Source organism: Peromyscus maniculatus, chromosome 4 (genome assembly GCF_049852395.1).
Source record: "Peromyscus maniculatus bairdii isolate BWxNUB_F1_BW_parent chromosome 4, HU_Pman_BW_mat_3.1, whole genome shotgun sequence".
Taxonomy (NCBI): domain Eukaryota; kingdom Metazoa; phylum Chordata; class Mammalia; order Rodentia; family Cricetidae; genus Peromyscus; species Peromyscus maniculatus.
Genome location: NC_134855.1, coordinates 120,975,130 through 120,997,249, shown reverse-complemented (window position 1 = coordinate 120,997,249; position 22,120 = coordinate 120,975,130). Strand labels below are relative to the sequence as shown.

At 41.4% G+C, this 22,120-nt stretch overlaps 1 protein-coding gene across 13 annotated transcripts in view; it reads left to right on the top strand.

Annotated features, from left to right (window-relative positions):
- Positions 1 to 22,120, top strand: part of Kif16b (kinesin family member 16B) — a 286,551-nt gene that overhangs the window by 69,796 nt on the left and 194,635 nt on the right. For all 13 annotated transcript variants that reach the window (XR_013050802.1, XM_076570753.1, XM_006983685.4 and 10 more), the window contains 2 exons: positions 834 to 899; positions 4,522 to 4,581. Coding sequence is in view for 12 of the 13 variants with exons in the window: in XM_076570753.1 (XP_076426868.1) it covers positions 834 to 899; positions 4,522 to 4,581 (126 nt within the window). In the remaining variant the exon portion in view is untranslated. The remainder of the gene's footprint in view (positions 1 to 833; positions 900 to 4,521; positions 4,582 to 22,120) is intronic.

Here is a 22,120-nt window from a genome sequence, read left to right as displayed (position 1 = left end):
AAAGAAAATAAAAAAAGTTTGTATTGTTTAAATATAAACAATATGTTCCTCATATATTGTTTTTAAAAAAGCAATAATCAAGATAATTGGCTTATGCCATTTTCACTTATGATAACACAATAAAAATATGGTTCCATTAAACTGAGAAAGAATGCTTGCCTTTGCTGAACTCCTTCTGTTTGTGCCTGTGACATCTCTGGCAACAAGAACAGCAGACTGAATAGGACACTTACGCTCCTGCCGCTCAGGCCCAGGCTTAATTATTAGACATGCAACTGAAACCCCGGGCTGTCCACTGGTCCTAGGTTCTTACCTGATTTTGGTGTTTATGACTTCAGATTTTACCCTTCTGCAGCATGGATAAAGAAATAAACATAGATCGCAGCATAGCTGGGCCATATACTGGATGCCATCAACAGTGAAAACAAGTGAATTTTGTTTGTATGTTTCAATGTGGATGAACTATTAAGCAAGACTTGGGTGTTTTACTTTTTGAACTTTGTTCTTTCTGTCCATTAGACAAATGAATTCTGAGAACTGTAGGGATTGAGATGTGTTTGACTTGAGTGAAGTGCTGCTGCCATGGCTTTTCCTTTGCTGATTGTATTGCAGATGTAGTTTTACAACTGTGAGGTCCTGATTTCAGTATTAAGACATGTACTCCATGGGTTAGAGACCTAATGATAAAGAATACTTTGAGGGGATGGGTGAGAAATTACTTTTTATAAACATTTAATATTTTTTTGTGAAACTGTTTTGGTAATTTGGGGAGATCCTAGAAATGTACATCACTTCTGTTTATTAACTCTGATGTTTTATGATTTAAATTGTAGATTGCTCTCTTAGATTCGCCTACAGCCTTAAGTATGGAGGAAAAACTTCACCAGAATGAAGCAAGAGTAAGTGATGATTTGAGTTATTATTGTTTTTTAATTTCAATTAAGCATTGTTTTTTAAGTCCTTGTTTATTACAACTCGAGACTGTCACCAGGCTTTTACCACTGAATGGAGCATTTGTGCTTCCCCATGGGTTGGGACACAGTTTCTTTATTACACTTACCTCTAACCCAAACCCCGTGGCCATGATCTATCTGTTTTTTGTGTTCAAGACTGAATATCACTATGTGCTGTCAGCTGCACTTGAACTCGTGGTGTTTTGGTCTCATCCTGCTAGGTTTAGAGATATGCACCACCACACCTGGTCCATGATACTTCTTCTTAGCTTTTTATGCATTGCACATCCACATGTCAGTACACAGGATTTGAGGGGCACTTAATGACTTGCCACAGTTAGGGTCACCGGCAGGCCTCCTGTCAGAGAGTGGGGCCACTCAAGCAGGTGACAAGAGGCTCCAGTTAACATTCATGTGACCACAGTGGTCCCCATAACTTAGTGCTAAGTGCTGTTCATCTTCGTGGAGCCCTTGACTGTGCAGTGGAATAGTCAGCACTCGGGGTCAGAGACCAATTAAGAGACAGGGACGGAATAGCAGTGAGGGACCCTACTGAGGATGCTCTGTAGGGGGCGGGTGACAGAGGGCAGACATCAGGCTTGCATTTTCAAAAACAAGCTTCATGGCTGACTTGGTTCTATCATGTTAATTTTTTTTTAATGCTCTCTGGGAAAAGAGAAACAGACAGTAAGATCAGTTTAGAAGTTCTTTTTTTTTTTTTTTTTCTGATGCTGAATGATTAAAACAGCCCTAGAGGAAAACAAATGGTCTGATGGTGAAAACTCAAGAATCACACTGTGGAAGATTCAAGTTGAGTTGTAGTTATGAACTTGTTCATAATTGCTAGGATAATTGTGTTGGCTAATAGCTGATAATAGTGTCAGGAAAGACATCCATTTCTCAATCCCCATTTTTCTCATGAAATTTTATATTTCACTGCTTCAAATCCTAAGTGTAGTGGAATGTCTGGGTGTGGTTGTTTATCAAGTACAGGTTTCAGGAGTACTCAGCAAGTTGACAGAAAGCAGGAGACGTCTTCATTAGACTGCACTCTTCATGCATGAAGGAGGTGGCTGCCCGTCTCACCCGTAGCATGCTCTCAAGTTTTTCCTCAGCTATCCTGACCTTCCTAGTTGCTGGCCACCTGTCTTACTCTTTAGTCACATTGTCAGATGGAGTCGTGATTGGATTCTATTTATGTTTTTAATGGAGATCATTTGATTTAAACACAGTGATAAATCTAAGGAATACTTAGAACTTTTTGAAAGCTCAGGTTATTTGCTCATATTTGAAAAGGATGGATTTTTATTACTTTTTATTGAAAAAATATTTTCATACAAGATATGCTGGTCATGCTTTCTCTCCCCACATCCTCTGTTCTTCCCTACCCACCCAACTCCAAACCCTTTCTCTCTTTAGGAGACAAACAGACAAAAAACAAAACAAACAAACAAAAAGACAAGGAAACACACACACAAAACTCCACAGAAATAAAGAAAATAGGAAACCATAATATAAGCAAATGACAAGACAAGAATGTCTAAACAAAGCAATAAGAGAAAGTCTAAAAAAAGTACCATTGAGTTTGTTTGGGGTTGGCCATCTACTGCTGGACATGGGGCCTACCCTTCAGTGTGGTTAATATACCCAGTGAGACTCCATCAGAGAATACTACATTTTCTTTTACAAATAGGTATCAATTGCAGATAGCTTCTTGTCTAGGGATAGGATCACATGCGTACTTCCCTCTCTTAGCACTGGGACTCTGTTTGACTTGAACCTGTGCAGGCCCTGTGCATGCTGCCACAGTCTCTGTGAGTTCAGTTCATAAGTGCATTAGTCCTGTTTTATCTGGAAGACACTGTTTCCTTGATGCCCTCTATCCCCTCTGGCTCTTAAAATGTTAACAGCTCCTTTTCTAATTGTTCCTGACCCTTGAGGAGGGTGGTTTGATGCAGACATTCCACTTAGACTGAGTGTCTCAAAATCTTCCACTCTGCACATTGTCCAGTTGTGGGTCTCTGTGTTATTGATTGGCTCACCTTTCTTCAGTAAGGACACATATAGTGGTGTAAGGCACGTTCATCTGCTCTTCTCAGATAAATTGCCTGCCAATGAAAGTCTACTCATTGGTTAGTATAAATTAGAAAATTCAGTATGCTACTCTTCCCCCCTCTGAAGGGAGAAAAGATATAAGAACATCCCCTTCTGAAAGATGTTTTAGAACAAAACACTCCAGTGGCCACACGACTCCCTGCTGTCTCCTTTGAAGGGCCCTTGGGTATGAGTGGTTTCTGACTGTCACCACAGCCTTATCAAAGCATGGAGGCGGGAAGGGAGGGATGGGGTGTCTCTTCACTCCTGTTTGCTTTGTTCACAAAGAAGACAGACTTCAGTGCAAATAGCTAGTGAAAGAAGAAACATTTACTTGGAACCCCATGGTTTTCTGGGGTCACTTCAGTAAGTGAATGACCACTGACTGTAAGTCAGGTAGGTTTATTTTTCTCTGGGTTGGGGATCACTACAGATCCCCTCTTCCTTGTCACAACACACTTAGTTTAGTCAAGATTTCTGTTCTTTGAGGCACATGGAGTGTGCCTTTCCCATAGGAGGGGGTTCAGCCTTACATGATGGGGGCTCTGGGTGAGGAGAACAGGAGGCTTAGAGGAGATTGTTCTGCTGAGGGAGTTGGGAGGCCATCAGCTGACCGAAGCGGTGAACCCTGAGAGGTTGGCTGTCCCCTTCCTGGACCACTCTTCTAGTTCTACCTGTCTTCTTTTCCACAGAGCATATTTCATCCCACTTTTTCCTGGCCTTTTGATTTAGCCATCACTTTTTTTGCTTCTTAGTGAATTAATCATAAGGATCATCTTAAAGCATTTCTGGAACTAGCTGAAAACTTGATTAGCTTTGAGAAGCTCTCACCAATTGTGTGCACTCAGCTGTCAGGCCCTTCCCTTTCCTAAGTCACAGTCCACTGAAAACAAACTGGCTTTTATCAATAGAATTTTGCTGTGTCTGAAAGAGTCAAATAAAGAAGCATCTTTCCTCCTTTACCCAAAGGTAGAATGAGATTTATAAACCCCATTAATTAGCTAGAAAAGCATTATCTCCTAAAAGAAAACTGCAGCATCCAAGGTGATTTAATCACCACGTCCAATTAGAAAAGAAAGTAAATGGCTATTTCTTAAAGTATGGCCAGGAAAAGTAAACACACTTAATGTGCTGTTGCCATCCTTGAAGTTGAAAGTTGTTAATAATCCAAAGAAGCAGCTTCTCTAAGTCCACCATGGAAAACAGGTCCGAAAGCTATCATTTGACAGGTTTCTGTCTCTTTCCTTTGCTGCAGTGTAGGTTGTTGATGAGAGCAGCTGTTTGGTTTGTATTTGGTGGTGGTTCTTTCAAAGAGTAGAGATAGCTACATTAAAGTGTATATATTATATGTAGACACACATACACACCCGTGTGCAATTCATCGTCCCATAGGGTCTATACATTTAGAAACTGTTCTAGACAAAAATTATGTAAATTTTTAATAAAATCATTATATATTTGTTTGTGTTTCTAGGTTCAAGAATTGACCAAGGAATGGACAAACAAGTGGAATGAAACCCAAAATATTTTGAAAGTAAGGGCTGTGAAAAGTGTTTTAATCTTACTCTACTGGCTTAAGTAGGCAACTTTCTTTTCTGAAATATGGCCGTTATATGCTGTGCTTAAGGTAAGATCAGTGAAGCTGATTGGGAACTGTGCCTATAAGCCAGTGGTTAGTTTCTCAGGTCATGGGTGATGGCTATTGGATATCACAGCTGAGAATTGTAATATGCTCAGGTTACCATGATATTTCACATATATGCTTTTACTTGTTCTCCTTTTTGTGCTAAGTACATTTAAAATCCTATTATTCAAGGGCATATACTTTGTGTTTCTAATTTTGTTAAGGTCAACATAAAAGCAATACATTAAGAACAAAAATGGTTTTCATGACAACATTATAGAAGACATTTACATAGCTTGGTTAGATTGCAGGCATTTCTAAACTGCTGATTTCCCATCCAATTCTCCATGTCTCTGTGGCTAGATGATGGTTATATGTATTTCTGCCAACACTCACTATGAAGGGGCATTGATAATTCTGGTCTCCATTTTTTATGCTCTGTGCTGCAAACAAAGAGCTTCCTTGTTTTTATTTTGAGTCACTTGTTGGGTAAAAGACACACACTGCACACTGGGTTTGGAGTTGAGTTTGAGCTTTGTGCTTTTATGGCACCCAGTTGCTTCTGAGGTCTAGTGAAGTGCCCTAGGGAAAAGGAAGCTCCATGTAATGTTGGCTGGCCTCAGGACTCAGCTAAGTGTGTCAGCAGTGCATGAAATGAAGTTGGATCTCCTGTATGTGAGATGGCATGTGGTTAATGGTTTGTGGGGGCAGACTTGAAGGCCTGAATTAGCCACTGAGCCCTCATCTGACAACAGTGGCACGAGCCAGGCTCAGCAACATACTGTGTCCACTTGTATTTGTGTCAGGGAGGTTGCCTGCCCCACTCCAGGGTTAGGAAGACACCTTGAGCTGGAGACAGTGCTCAGCTTCGATGCACTGGGGTTGATGGTCCTGGGGACTTTTTTTCAGGAGCCCAAATGTCAGTTTTAGGTGAGGGCTTTGGCTTCCAGATCTCCGTCCATCTCCTTCTGTCCCAAGGAGAAAGGCATGCTGTTTTAGGAACCGTGCTCCTGCAGTGTTTCCTTTGTTCAGAATTTATTTATTCACTTATTTATTTCAGTAGTGCCCTGGATTCAACCCAGAGTTTTAGACATGCTAGGCAAATGCCCTACCATTGAGCTACATTGCAGCCTGCCTTTGTCAAGAGACAGTGGTGCATGAAACTAAGCAGAGGTTTCATTCACATCTCAGAATAGTCATGTTAGAATAAACACTGTCAGGAGGTGCATGTATTTGTTCCTGAAGTTTAGACCCCTCTGAGTGGTACGGTAACGATCTCTAAAGGCCAGGCCTTTTGACCTTCCATGATATGGTGTGGTGTAACTTTCCTCCGGAAGTTTGCAAAGATGCAGAGTTAAAGGTGCCGTGTTTAAAGAACGAGAGAAGTCATGTCTAGTAAACACTTTGAAAGTTATTAGCGGAAGTGGTACCTGGTATGTCCAGAGGCACAACAGCAAAAAGTTGTAAGACTTAAATATCATTTCCTGCTACTGCAGTGTGTGTGTGTGTGTGTGTGTGTGTGTGTGTGTGTGTGTGTGTGTGTGTGTGATGTGTATTGGCACTGGGGGAATGCACTAGGGCCTTGTGTGAGCAAGGTTGACTCAGAGTAACACTCCTAGACTGTAACTAGTTTTTGACCTTTCTGTAAAATCACAATAGTAAAATGTCCAAAATTTTTCATAACAGCCCCCCCCCCCCAAAGTGATTCTGGGCTTTGAAGCCAAATCCTCTTCTGATTGTCATCCCATTTTACATTCATCTAATTATCTTTATTTTTCATGACTTTTCAGATGAGAATGTGTTATTAAAGCTTATGAGAAAGGCAGGGGCTTTCCTGTCCTCCCCTTCTTGTTTGTACCTTAGGTCTGTGCTCATCCACTGGCCTCACTGGGTGCCTTAAGGGCTCTCTCTATCTCCTTTTGCCTTCAGGCTGGGGTGGAGAGCACTACTCAAATGCTTATTTTGAAAATCTTCCATGGGAATTGGTTGCTATTGCTCAGATATGTACATGTATTTATGTAGTTTCTATGATCCTCTCCTGCATTTCTACAGTATGTCCCATAAGTTGATCAGTGTGCATGAAGCTACCCCTGCATACAGTGCTGCATGCTTGCCTTCCTGTTCCAGATAGGAGACTCCAGGGTAATTTATCAATAGACCTCATGGGGAGCGGGTTCAGGAATGCGGGGCTCTGCCCTGTCATATAGACCATTAGCATTGAAGTCAGTGTTGGGTGAAGGTTCCTTGAATGTTGAACTTCTCTGCATCTCGGCACAGTCTGAGCTCTTGAATGCTCAGAAGCAAGGAACAGCTTTGATTCCTTCTTTCTGTATCCAGCCTGTGACTTTCCTTGCTTGGGAATAGTGAAATCTGAGGTCTGGTAACACTGCCTCTAGAAATACCCCCTCCTCTCTGCCCCCATCTTGTGGTAGTGTTGGGTTCCTGTTGTCTGTGGGTGACTTCACCATCCCTGGTGTCTTTCCAGCAACTCTCTTACAGCTAACAGTAACCAGTCACAACTAAGTGACCAGTGCCTGTATCGAAGTCCCTGGGTTTAAGCAGTGAAGTAGCTTCTGTTCTGTGGTTATCATTGTCTGATGCCCAAGTGTGTTTGTACCTGTTCTCGGGTGCACTGCAGCTTCTCAGGGCTGTGTGCCCCCCCCACTTTTCTTTTGAAGCCTGTCTTTCTGGTCCCTTTTAGAATGCTGCCAGCATGTGGTTTGCATGTTGGCCAAATTTATCTGCACCTGGGCTGCCTCTTCTGATGAGTCCAGCTTCTGCAAGCCTAGCCATCAGGAGCTTTAGAGTGCTTGCCTTGGTTCTCCTTTTGCACAGCCACAATACAGTGTCCATTGCAAGGTGTTTGGAGTCTTAAAAGAACCCCTTGGGTGCACCTTCTGGTCTGGTACACTACAAATCCCAGGTGTTTTCGGGCTGAAGAATTTTTCAAGCTTTCATCTGAAAGTGGAATTAGAGAATTCTTTCTTCACCCCCACACCCCTACCTCCATCTCTGCTGCTTTTGGGTTTATGGGTTTTGCACATGCTTGTTTCTCTGTCCCAGAGTGTTATAGCCAGCTAAAGATAAAAATGCCCAAGGTATGTTCTCTGATTTCCAAGGAGCTCCTTGAGCTCTGTGCTTCAAAATAATCGCAGACAGTTGGACTGCACTGCAAAGCTGGCAGCTGTATGACAGATGGTATGGCAGAAGGGATCATGGCCTGTGTGTGTGTGTCTGGAGCCCGCTGCAGCCAGGGACGTAGAGCAGGTGGTGCTCCTGGTTGAGTCCTTCCAGCTTGAGTTATTCTTGCTTTTCTACAGACTGCACATTTCTCTTGCTGTAGACATAGTCTTTGATCACTCCAGTGTCTGGCTGGATTTTGTGTTTTCAACTGCCCCACACAGGGCTTCCAGCTGTGTCAGAGAATAAGCAGGCTGCTCTCACACAGACCCCCCACACCAGCAGTTGCCATGATAAGTGTACTAATTGCATGAAAGAAACTTGAAGTTTTTTTCAGGATTTTATTGTGTGTACCTCATACCCAGTTGGTGTTTGCTCTGCTGAATATAGTGGCCGGGCATATTCGAACCTACATGATGATGAGATAAGAATGCAAATAGTTTAATTTTGAATTGTGCTGGTGGCTTGTTAGTCCTTCTCTGGGGACTACAGAAGTTTTTGGCCAGGAGTTCATGGCTAGGATGGAGAGAAAACACATAGATGGAGGGGTCCTTTACTCTTTCAGAGCTTCTTAAGTAACAGGGAATATAATAAAATGCGAACAGGATCTTTTCCTGGATGAAGATTTTCTGAGTTTAAATTCCGCAGAGAAGCATGCTACTTCTGTTTTATGACAGAGTGAATCAGCTGAGCTATTTGTCTCTGCAAGATTACAGCAATCTGTAAAGAGTTTTTTTTTTTCCCCTTGCTCTCTGCAGTTTCCTTGCATGAACTGGAGATGGTGTGGATTTGGAGCAGACTAATAATGGGGCCATTGCTCAGCAGGCCTGCGATGTAGTAGGTTTGTGAAATGAGTTCCCTGCAGTTCTTTGGGTCTCCCTGGCCAGGGCCCTGGATCCTCTGCTTTCTGGAGAACCTTCACCAAGTGTGGAGAAGATACTTTCCCCCCTGTTTTTGGTGGTATCTTCCATATTTTTGGTATAAGAAATAAACCATTAAAGCAGAGGGCAGATCTGGGATAAAATTTTATTTATGGACATCAATGTACCCCAGTTTTTGAGACATTACTTGCAGCCATAGAGTGTAGTCTTCCTTATCAAGAGTTGTTTTTAGCCATTCCAGGATTCAAAACTCTAGCCTGAGATATTAAAACATCTGGGATTTGTAATGTGCCAGCTGGAAAGTGGACCCAGGGGTTCTAAGCAGCTCCTTCATGTATGGCTCCAAAAAACCATGGGCAATGGGCACAGTATTGTGGCTGTGCAAAGGCAGACCAAGGAAAGCATATTCTAAAGTCCCCGATGGCCAGGTTTGTATCAGTTATAGTTTATTTCTGCAGTTTGAGAAATATGAGTGTGATTGTACATTTCAAATGGAGGAAACACATTCTGAGGGGTATATTATCTGGTAATTTCATCTGGTGTTAGCATCATAGCACAAACTAAGATGTCTACCGCATCACTAGGTGATATTCTAATGGAACCACCATGTGACCATTGATTGAAGCACCACTGTACAGGACATGACTATATTGATCATTTCGCTACATGGACAGTACTGTGATCATCCACATTTATCCAGGATTGGCCACGGTGGGCATTTCAACCATTGTGGTTCTTCCTCCTGTGATTTTCATTGGAAAAACATAGTCAGCCCAACTCAGTACCTGTTTTGGTGCTGGTCATGTTCAGGTCACTCCTTTTGAATCTTGATACATTTTTTTGTGAGCTGAATTTTTGAACCTTAAAAAAAAACTGTTTTCAAAATTTTCAAAGAATTCTTATTAGGGATAGAAGCTAATGAGTGATCTCCCTATTAATATGCTAATACTTTTATAAACCTGGGCTGCTGCCTATATTGCTAAATAGCTTTTGAAAACATCCTCATCGTGGGTCCTCCACTTTCCTCAGTTTATCCTTCCCATCTTTCTTCTATTTATCTCTTCTTTCTTCCTTCATTGAGCACCAGTTGTTGAGAAAATCTTACCATGACATGATTCTAGGCAGAGGGCAAAGCAATAAGTCTCTGCACTTGTAGGGATTGTATCTAGAGATGAAAAATTTCCTCCCTGCTTTTGGATATTTCTTTGTACAGTTCCCTTCATCTTGGATTGTCTTATCTCATCCTCTGATTTCTACTGAATCCAGTCTAAAGTACATTTGTTGGTAAAGCATAGTGGTTCTGCTCCCACACAGGTTGGGACCTCATACTGTAAGAGCAGCAAGTCTTACTTTTTAATTTCAATATAATTTTTTAAAGGATGGTTTATGTTAAATAATTTGTAGAGGCTTATGTGTATCTGTTCTCTTTGCCTCCTCTCTCCTCCCCTCTTTGGAAAGCCCTTGACACATAGACATCACTTTATGAACATGTATGAACTTGTCTATAAACAGTTTCTGTTTGGAGTGCTTGGGTGTGGACATTGAATGAATAGGCAGCCCTAAGGTTCACATGGATATACTGCTACTGGGGAAGCTTATGGAGATGCAAGGGAGTGATGTCTACTCCATCATGGTACATGGTAGTTACCTGTATGTTTTCATTCTCTGTTAGATTATATACTCTTTGAGGTCTGGGACTGTTATTTTGTTATGTTTCTACCATAAATTTTAGTGTGCTAGTACTCTTCTAGCAGTAATAAATTGCTGGACTTGGTTGTGTTCTTTTATTTCTAAGATACTTATGGACAAGCTTGAGAACTTTGGCTACATCCTCCTAGCTTATCCAGACAGTTGTTATTTCCCGTGATTCCATGGCCCAGGCTTACACCATGGACTTTTAGTGCCTTCTGTCTTGCTCTGCTGTGTGGTGTGATGGGTTGGAGATGGCTTCATCCTCATGGTTGGTAGTTGGCTCCAGGTCAGTTGGGGCTGGTATGGCTTTAAATCTTTCTTCCAATATATTAGCTATTGATAAGGTGATCTCAGGGTCCTTATTGGTACAAGAAAAAAGAATGTTCAAGCATCCTATTTGCCAGTGTCTTTTTGACTAGAGCTTCTATGTGGCTGAAACTAGAGTTAACTATGAGCAGGTTACCTAAGTCTATAGGCTCAGTACAAGCAGTATTTCTTGCTTAACAATCTTCTATTAGCATTTTCCCATCTATTTTCCTTATCTCTTTGCCTTCCCAATCCCAAGCAGCCCCACAGGTCTGAAACTGTGTGTGCTCCTGGTGTTGATAGTAGGGAGAATTGAAGGGAGAGAGGACATAAGGGTGGGGGTGGGGTGGAGGGCATGCAATAAAGATGACGTGAGAGAGGATTATTACAAACTATCTGTTTGTTTCTTCTATACACCAGTGAAGATGACCTTGTGCCTCTCTGATGAAAATCGCTCTCAGTACTCCCATGGGCAAAGCACTTTTTCCTTTGAAAATGTGTTCACACGTTTTGTCCCATTGGCTCTTCCCTGATCTTAAAGCAATTGAGAGAATTCTGCACTTCTGCAGTTGTTAATTTTTCAGCTTCTCATTAAGGTTCCACTCAGGCTGTTAATTTCCACCAGACTGTGTTCTCCCATTCCTAAACTTCTGCTCTTGAAGCTGTTCTTTAAGACGAAAGGCAAAGTAATAAACCAAGTTCATTGTTCTTTGCAACCAGGACTTGATAATTAATAGGGAGGTGGTTGGTGGCACTGCGACGTGCTTGGCAGGGTCAGAGGAAGCACCTAGCTCTGTCGGGGACAAGCTCTGATGTTAAGAGTGCCAGGCTGACCATGTTTTCCATGGCAGCTCTCTCACCTTACAGGAGCTGCTACCCAATAAATGCTTTCTGGGTGTAGGCTGGTTCATGCTTTTGAATAACATTTCTGGAGCAAAAGGCCAAGAATAAGTCAAGCGCACCTTGTTAAATGTTGGTACTGTGATAAATTATTTTGAATACATAAGGGCCTTTTCTTTTGATCTTTTGCAATGAAGCATGTGTGCTGGTAGGTTCTTACTACATATTTATTGTCATAGTCAGGGAGGAAAAGATTACTTGGTCCTATGGAAGTGTGCTTTATGTACACCTGTACTCACTGGGTGCTAAATTATGGCAAAGAAGCTTCAGGAACAGGGAGTACACAGTACAGATAAGTTTATTGTCCCAATCATCTCAGTGCACATTTAACTTATCTGAGAAAATTTCTGAGAGTTGTGAGTTTGAAGTAGGGTGATGGCGGTGGAGTCACGTGGAACTTGGGAGCAAGAAGGTCCTTTGTCTTCCTAGACTGATAACCTTTACCCTGTATCTGCCGATTACCATTTTGCTTGCCTTGGCTGCCTTGACCCTCTGTTTGCCATACTGTCATGGTAAGATGCAGGTAGTGGTAGTTCCTATCACATGAACTGACTTTGAAAGTGCTAAGAAGGTGTCTCACACAGCCAGCATTGGGTTGATAGCATTCAGGCTATTGCACCACTTTAGTGAGTCATTCTCTGATGTAAAACTAGGCTGCGAATAATATCTGTATGCCTAATTGGGCAGATAAAAAAACATTATGCATATGAAAATTTATTAAAATACATAGCTTGATGCATATGCAACATGGACTTTCTTACAAGACATTTTATCTTATGAGATAGTGTTTATTTACCTGAAATAACTGAAAACTCAGTTCCAAGCAGCCTTAAATAGTGTAGGTTGTTAACAAGCTCACAGGAAATAAAGTGATAGGGAGGAGTTTAGGAATGGCTTGACGAGGGATCTTGTTGTCTGGAACTATTCTTGATTCTGTGTTTTGGGATGTTTGACTTTACCTTCAGTTCTTGAGTTTCTGAGTGCCCTGAGAATGGCAAAGTGAAGGCTAGCAGTTCCAGCCTTATGTCCACTCCTGCCACCAGCTGAATTCACGTCTGAGCTTCTGATATGCAGCAACCCCCAGGCTTTTCAGTGACTGGGTTTCTTAGCCAGTTTCTGTGGTCAGGGAGATCATGTGTGCTTTATGGGCCAGGCTGTGCTTTTGTACACCCATCACCATGAGAAGGAATGGGTCACCTAATTGGTGATGAATTGAGCCCACTTTAGGGACTAGGGTGGGGGTAAGCTGTTTACTATAGCTAGTTGATACTGGGCTATCCAGACCAGGCAAACCTTAGTGACACTGGATACACTTTCTACCATAGACACAGAACTTAGATGTCAACTTCAGTGTAAAATATAAGTACACCCAAGGCAAACGGGATGTGTGGTCATTGATGGATTCGTCAAAAAACATTTTGAGTACTTCCTTTATGAAGTTGGAATTTCATATTCCCCTAGGGAGTTCTAAGAGAGGGTCCCCTGAGCATTAGTGCCATGGTTTGAACATTCTGCAGGTAGTGGGAGAGGCATCTCTGTTTTGTGTTAGGGTCAGGTAAGGCACACAGTAAATCCCATGTGCATAAACATGGCTTCCTTTTACTCATTGATTATGGCCTTGAAGTTGAAGCTTCTATTTTCCTGCCTGCCTCTTTATTCCTTTTTGTTTTTTCTTTTCTCTTATTTTGAGTCAAGGATTCAGCCCAGACTGACCTCAAATTTTCTATGTAGCCCAGGACCACCTAGAACTTTCAAAACTCATTGTTTGCCTCACAAGTGCCAGGCCTACACGTATGTGCCACCACACCTGGTTTATGTAATGCTGGACTTAGAACCCAGGGCATCATGTGTACTAGAGAAGCATTCTACCATCTGAGTTATATTCCCAGCCCTCCTGTATACTTTCAAACTTTACAGTTGACTCATTTGGCTTATAATCTTTCATCTGTGCCTATTTAGCAATGGTTACTCTGTGGCAACTTGGCATCCCTGGTGTTTGTGGGGCAGCAGCAGGTTTTAAGAGATTGCAACCTGGTTGTTTTTGCTTCTGCACTGTTTAAGGATGGCATCAGTTTTGCTTTACTCAGACATTGGGGCTCCCACGTCTCCTTGCTAAAGGCATGGTTTTGAGCAGCATGTATCTGTAAGAAGTATAATTAGCAAGTGGGCTTCTACTGAAAAAGGGAATATGGACCTATGTTGTATGCAGATCTTCATGGCTAGGATATTCTGCTGCTTGCAGATATGGAGGTGGTTATAAATCCCTGTCATATTAGCTCGTACTTTATGGCGTCTGCTTTGTCAGGTAAAAGCAGCTTCCTGAGAAAGTTGTCTGTCACAAAGACAAGACAAGTGAGTTTCAAATAGCTCTGACTTCCTTGAATTTGGACAACAGAGATGACACTGAAAATGGTCACCTTTGGTAGCTAATGAGTTATGTATTACTGTGTAATAATTAAGTCTTTCTTTTTTTTAACATTACAAGAACAATGATAGCCTACTGACGTAGCTAACAGATTTGACTGTTATAGAACTGGCTGAAACTACGTCTTTAAGTTGATAGGCCCATTTTATCATCCTAAATAATGTACATAGAAGTTATTCTCCACATCATAAGATGTTGATTTTCTATTTAGAATGATTTCTATTCAGAATCTCTTGGGGATATCCTGCTCCACCCCGTATGTATGTATGTATGTATGTATGTATGTATGTATGTATGTATGTATGTATGTGTGAGGGTACATGTGAGTGCAAGTACACATGAATGTGTGGTGTGTGTGCAGGCTAAAGGTTGACCTTGGTGTCATTCCTCTGGAACCACCTTGTTTTTCTGAGACACTGGCCTAGAACTACTCAAGAGGGCTAGGTTGTCTGGCTGGTGAGCTTGTGAGTATCTTTTCAAAAGGTAATGCCTTCAAAATCATTGTTTCTGAGCAAGTGCCTTGAGCCTTGCAAGCACTGGGAACCATGCCCCTAACATGCAGTAGGTCGCATGCTAAGAGCACCTCTCTCTTGGTTCCCCGACATTGTTTCCAGCCCTGGTGGTGACTCTACTGGTTGCACTTATGCTGCCACTAGGTGACCTTGGATGATGCCATTTGAAATGAAATTTCAGCTGAATTGATTCAGTTAAATACAAGTTTCATAGAACCTTCTTACAAAATTAGCTTTACTTTTTAATTTAAGAATCATAGTGTGTAAATATGCAATATAGGGGATTTTGACACCCATTCCTTCCATTGTGACCCACACCCAGGTTCTCAAAGACCTCTTCATCCTTGCCTATAAGTTATTTCTTGTCCTTTGGGAGTTAACTGTCATGGCAAAATCTGTTCCTAGCCCAGGTTTACCTGCTGCTTCACATGGACAGAGCCATGATCCTCCCTACCTTCCCCCTTTCAAGAGGGAAGGTCAACAGTTAATGAACTCAGCTATAATGATCTTGGGCCAGTAGGGCCAGCTTTGGCTTGGAGGCTGGTCCTGTACAACAGTTGTGTAAATATACCCACCCATCAGCCTTAATCTTACCAAGTAGGTGGTTGTCAAAAATCCAATTTCTGCTAATAGTTTTTATTTTAAATGACAGTTTCTGAGGTTATTAACTAGTATGGTATATTTTTTATGTGTGACTTTTCTGCCTTTATCAGTCCCCTCTTTTAACAGATATTTAACTTGTATTCAATAAAAGTGAGGATATATGTCTATTGTTCCTTCCTTACAGATAGTTTGAGATGTAGATACAGGCTTTGTTTGGCTTCCCACATTGCCTTGCACTCAGCAGTCACCATGTTGGTAGCATGAGAAACACTGGTAGAAGAGATGTGCTGTGTCACAGGTATTGTTTCCGGATAGCACTGTCTTACTCTAGAGTACAGAGTTTCTAATTTTTTTTCTCGATTTATTTATTTATAATGTATACAGTGTTCTGCTTGCATTATTGCCTGCAAGCCAGAAATGGCACCAGATCTCATTACAATGGCTGTGAGCCACCATGTGGTTGCTGGGAATTGAACTCAGGACCTGTGGAAGAGCAGCTAGTGCTCTTAACCTCTGAGCCATCTCCCCAGCCCCCAGAGTTTCTAATTCTAGCCACACTAAGAAAGGGAAACAACACAGACCAATGTAATAGTGTATTTTGTCTTCTATGAACTGTAACATATGTTTATTATAGAATAATATATATTATATAATATTACATAACATATATTAATATATAATAAATTATATACCATACTCTATTATATATTATATACATAAGTAATCACACACATATACATGTATATATGTGTGTGCATATATATACACATTAGAGTATGGTATAGAATTTATGTAAGTTTTTCCCAAAAAGTATTTGTTAATTCACCTAGTTTTTACATTTACAATGCATCTCCATTCAGATGTCAAAGTGGCATTAGATTTACTGGGTATACATTTTGGTTTTATAAAAACTTATAATAAAATGCAGTACCCATACTGAGTTTTCTATAAATGGGTTTAAAGCTTTTCCAGTAACTTAAGTTTTAATTTGCAACTTTAAACCAGTGAAGTACAAATTCAATTTTCCTCCTGCATTGAAGGCTCAGCATCCAGAAACGTAAGGCAGTTTTAATTGTTACATTGTTTGCTGCCAGGGTGCTATGCTAGGTTTTCCCATTTTTACAGGGGAGAAAATGGACGGATGGAGGACAACAGCTGTGGCAGGGAGCAGCAAGGAGCCTTCTGGGAGGTGTGTGTTGTGCTGCCTGTTTGAAACCAACCTTTCTTTAATTCTGGAATGGGTTTTGCTTTCACCTTTTCTTCATTGATTTCTGTGTGGTTCCTTTTGCCTTTTTATTTTGTAAAGATTGATGGAGAAAAGTGGTATTAGGAAGTGATCCTTTATTTGTAGTGAGTCTGGCTGTCAGTATTTTAAAAACCAAAATGGATGATGGCCTGTGCCTAAAGCTCCATCTGCTCAGTTATCTCTGCAAATGTCAGGACAAGATTTGTGCTCTGCAGAACCCTGGTTCCGGTTTCCTTCTGTGTTCTGCAGTGTTTTTTCCTTAACTGAAACTCTGATTCTTGCTTTGCTCCAAGGCTGGGCTTAGTCCTTTCATTTCCTTGGCTCCTTTCTCATCTGTGTCTTAAGCAGAGTCACGGTTGTCTGCTTGGGCGTCCTTCTATTAGCATTTGTTCTTGCAGTAATGATGTCTCCAGGCATCTTTCAGATTTTTTTTTTTTTTTTTTTTTTTGCTTTAAATCATCTATCCAGCTGCGTTCTTGCCTACCTTTATGGGTAATTGTCTTTTTATTTCATGTGGTACTTGCTTTTGTGTGATTATTCGGTTGCCCTTTATTGCAAAAATGGTTGCTTATAAAAGAGACCTTGCATGTGATTTCTCCACAAGGACAAATGGTCCAGATGTGCAGTGTCACACCGAGTGCTGTCTGTGGACAATGGAAACTTTTGGGACAGTGATAGCTGTTCTCTGTTCCATCCTCAGTGTACGGTGAGCCCAAATGTCCCAAGATGACCGCTTCCTCCTTCATACCTCCTGGGATCACTGTTCTGTGCTGTGTCAGTGTTGTGAGAAATATTTCCTTTTGCTGCTCATCTGCCTTGAAGGAAATGAACAGAGCCTGCCCCATCTTGAGTATCTTTTATATTCCGAGGGGTAGTATAAAAAAGATGTCTTGATTCCTGTATAATTTCTTAAGTCTTCTTAAAATGTTTTTAATTGCAATAGAATTACATCAATTTCCTTCCCTTCTCCCTCCAGCCCAGCTCAGTTCTACCTTTCGCCTAACCTCTCTTGTGCTCCCCCCTCCTAGGTTATAGCTAGAAAAATTTCTAGTTTTTTTAAAATTATTGTTACATATGTATGTGTGTCTTTGTATGTACAAATATAAATACAAGCTGCTGAGTCTGTTTCTGTGAAATGGTTTCAGGGCTGACCTCTTTGCATAGGCCAACAATCAGGGGCTCATCCCTGGGAGAGGCTAATTCTCCTTCTAGCAGCCGTTAGTTGCTTATAGTTTTTTGTCTAGCAGTGGGACCCACAGAACTTTCCATCTTCCACAGTCACTTGTCCATATATTGCCATTGTTCTGGTCTTCTTTATCCAGCCACATCTAAGAGAGATTGTTTCCCAACAGACTTCCTGGTGTGCTGACTCTTCAAATCTCTCCACTCCCTCTTCCACAGTGTTCCCTGAGCTGTGATGTAGATATATCTGTTGGAGCTGGGCGCCCTGTGGACCTGTTGATCTCTGCATTGTGTCCAGTTGTGGTTCTGTGTGGTGGTCTCCATTTACTGTAAAGAGAAGCTTCTTGGATGAAGGGTGGTAGCTACATTTATCTGTGGATAGAAGGATACGATTTAGAGTGTAGTAAGGAATTATGCTGGTCTAGAGTGTCTAGAGTGGTGGTACTAGATTTTACTCTACGGTTCATGACCTCACTAGCCCTGGGAAGCTGGCTAAGTTTCCAGTACCAGCATGGCAAGGTAAGTATAAAGGTGTAATAAGGGTACTCACATGTTGGTGGTAACCAACAGCTGTCTAATTGGACTTAATGCTCACTCAACAGGAGGGAAATCATACCCAGTACTGGAAACCTAATCAGATTTCCAGGGCTAGTGAGGTTATGAATCCTTAGGGAATAATCAATTTAAGTGTCATCCGAATTGGCCTGGCTTATACTTTCCTGTATCACTAGTTAGTATGACTTTGATCAAATTGTGCCTTTTGCTCTTGGTCTTAGTTTGTTTTCCCCTATCATAACTGGAATTGCTGGCTTGGGTAGTTCTAGAGATTCTTTTTATCAGAGAAGAACTTGGTTTTCCATGAAGCTGCAAGCAGTTATGTGAGCATACCATTACTTGGGGCACAGATACTTGGCCACTGCTGTCTGTTTTCAGTGGTCTTTGGCAAGAGCTTCCTTTTTGTTTCTTGCCACTGAGAATACCTCCCACCCCAAATGTGCCTCTAGAGCTTTGCCGGAGTCTTAGCAATTACAGAACAATATACAAATCACAAGTAGGCAGTGATGGATCTTCACAAACAAAGCACAGCCATTTCTCTAGGAAACAGGTGAAGAAACAAAATATTATCAGTGCCTGAGAGTCCTTGCCATGCCTCCTGGGATACTCTTCCTTTTTCCTATGGCGTTGTTTAGCCTGACTTTTGAAAGCAGGCCGTGATTATATTTGTGTAGACTGGCTTCCCTTGTTCATATTATGTGTAGTGGGTAGCCATTCCAGCTTTGATCTGGAAGTTCCAACCCCCATTGAGGCTTCGGCAACTGTCATGCCTAGGGAGGACCCTGGAGACCTGAGATCCAGATGGGCCAGCTCTCACTCTCTGTTCCTGGACCATGGACGGTGGAGGTTGACCAAGCAGAGCTCCAGAGAGCACTGCTGGACTGCGATACACCTTCCCCAGACCCCACGACCTTTCATTTGTAAGTTACCCACTAAATAAATCTTCCCTTTAACTACGTGGAGTGGCCTTCATAATTTCACCAATATTATGTTTGTGAGATATTTCAGTTTCTGTACAGTTAAGTCTTATGAGCTGAACTGGCTTGGCTCATACCTGGCTGTGTTGTGGCTGTGTAGTGTTACATAAGGTGGACCTATCACAGTGTATGAATTCCTTCTTGCATTCGGGCTATTCCTTGTTGGGGCTGTTAGAAATAGCTCTACTCTGAGCCTTCTGATCCGTGTCTTTCAGTGAATGCATACACACGTTTGAAAGGAGTATTTTTGAAAGTAGGTGCTGGGTCATAGAGTAGATGCATGTTCAGCTCTAGTAGACACCGAACATAATCTTCCAGGGTATTCATAACATGTCTGATCTTACCTATTGGGAGGCCTACTATCTCCAGCAATGTTTGCTCTAGTGTGAGTCTATCTAGTGGGTGTGTGGTTGTATCACATTATGATTCTGTTTTGAATTTCTTAATGGCATGGAAAAAAATTTTCCATTAGTTCTGATTATCATCATTTCTCAAATGACTTCCCCTCAGACCTTATCAAGTGAGTTGTCTCAGCATTTAATGTCCCCAGTCACTGATCATTGAGCAGTGCTGTGGCTTTTTCTTGTTTGCCTCACTCTATAAGCTTGTCATTCTATTGTCTCAGAGAGTGTCACTCATCCAGTCACCATCTCATTTCATATGATCCACAGGAGTGCTTGGGGCACACTGGGCAGTGTTTGGAAAGTGTCCCAAATGTGGTGGGTCTTTTGGGCTCTGCTTGCCTCATTTCATTCTTGATTCACTGTTGAGATAGGCTGCTCATTTTTTGGCCTACCCCTCTTCCTGCTTTCGTCTTCTAAGCCATTGCCTCCAAGCCACAGCTCGCTTCCAGTCAGGATGAGGTTATTTTTGTAAAATGAGAGAATAATGACCATGACTATGGTAGGAAACTCCAGGTCTGTTTCTAATTATGTAGAATTCATCCTCATTTTAGACAATCATCCCCTAAAACCTATACAAAGATCCCAAGCTACTCTGTTGGCAAAACCTCACATAACCCAGAATGTTTTATAATATCCTCATCCAGCAATAGTAACCCTTTAAATGAAGTGATTCCTACATATTTTATTATTTGTTATTATTGTTTAGACAGTACATCCCCATTCATAGTGCAAGGTCACAGAGGACACAACTTAACGTGTTCTGTCTCCAAGTCAGGGGTGATACAAACGTTCAGAGCAATCTTCTCATGCCCCACTCTGATTTCTGTTCAAGCCTGCGTTGTTGCTGGGTGTTGACTCTTCTTCAGAGCGTGATCACTCTATGTGTACTTCGAATAACTCCAAACTTGCAGGTGCTAAAGGTGACCGATTGCAGGGATCTTGTTTATAAAAACAAAGGAGGTTAGAAGAGGGGCCTGTGGAAGCATCTTGGCCAAATTCTTCTCTTTTCCCACACTTCCCTCCAACCTCTTACTTTCTTCCTGTTTGTTTTAAACAAAGATATCAGAGTTAACGACTTGGCCTCAGTGTTCCAGAATTAGAAGCAGGGCTGGGTTGTATTCCCTCTTTTAACCTGATGCTCTTTAGTTGTGACTGAGTTACCTTAGAAATGGCATCTCAACACTTCCCTTCTTAGAACCAAAGTTGCACTTCACTTTGATGAAGAGAACATGGCTAGCCTGCATGTTTCAGAGCATAATTTAATGTGGAGAATTCAAGACAAGATATACTGAAACCAGTAACCATTCTATAATGGGTTTCATTTGCATTTAAATTATTCTTCAGAGTTTTTGAAGGTTAATTTAGAACAAATGACTTGTTTTTATTATTATATTAAGCCAGAGTGATTTTTTGTTAAATTTAACAGGAGTTCTCTGAATTTCTTCAGAATCACAATGTACCAGTCTGCTGTTAGTAAGTAAAATACAGTTTTTTTTTAAGCAAACAAAAATACCAGAGAACAAAAGTAGTGACAGCCAAAAGTGTATGTTCACAGTAAGCATATCTTGCTATAATTACATGTTGTATGAGGAGGCTTGTCACAATAGCAAGGGGAAGTCCCAGGTATGGACAAAGCCATTGTGTTTTAAGAACAATTCACCTTCTTGTTTTACGGTATTCATTTATCAAAAGAATAGTTGGAATAGGAGCTATGCTATGGGAGTGCTTTGTTTTCTTGGCACTAGGTGGCGCTACAGTTAGGGAAAACAAACCTTGTAGCTCTTCAGGCTCTTCGGCAGTGAAGCTGTCTGAAAGGACAGGACATATTGCTGAAGGGAACTGAATAGGCCACAGGTGATTTCTGGAAACAGGGTCTGTGGGAGACAGATTGTGAAGAATTTAGCATTAGTGATAATTTAGCTGGTGCCTTCTTGTAGCCACATTGAAACCTGATGCATAGATGTGAACACATCTTCATATTTTGAAGTTTCCATTCTCATCCTTCCAAAAACAGTTTTTCTAAAGCTGCTTTAAGGAAATAATAATGGATATTCTTGATAATGGATATTGCCTTACATTTAAACAGTGGCTCTTAATCTGTGTTGCAAGTGGTTATTTTGATGGCTACTCTTAGAAAGCTGGCCTGCCTGCTTTCCCCTTCACCCCCGCCGCCCTCTTTATCTGCTTGTTTCTCTCCCTAAGACTTGTCTTATAATGACCGTTTATGTTTATATCACACTTTTATCTTAAGAGAATTAAGACTGACTCTGCCTTGTGTCATTTTCCTGTATCATTCCTTGTATGTTTGAGGATGTCCATGCTAATGAAAGTGCCCTGGCACTTGGGGGATGAGGTCCAGTTCTTTTTTTGGCTTCAGCTATTGAGAGCCAAGAATCTTCTAGACAGATGAAGTTTTTTCCAACTCTTTCCTGGTTACATGGAAACAGGCAGAAGATGTTACTACAGGTAACATTTCCTGCAAAGTGGCAGGAAATGCTGGTGAAGGCCACCTCACTCAGTCAGTTACTGGCTATGTGACTTGGTTGACTTACTTAGATTCTCTGTCGTTCAGCTTCGTGATCTGTG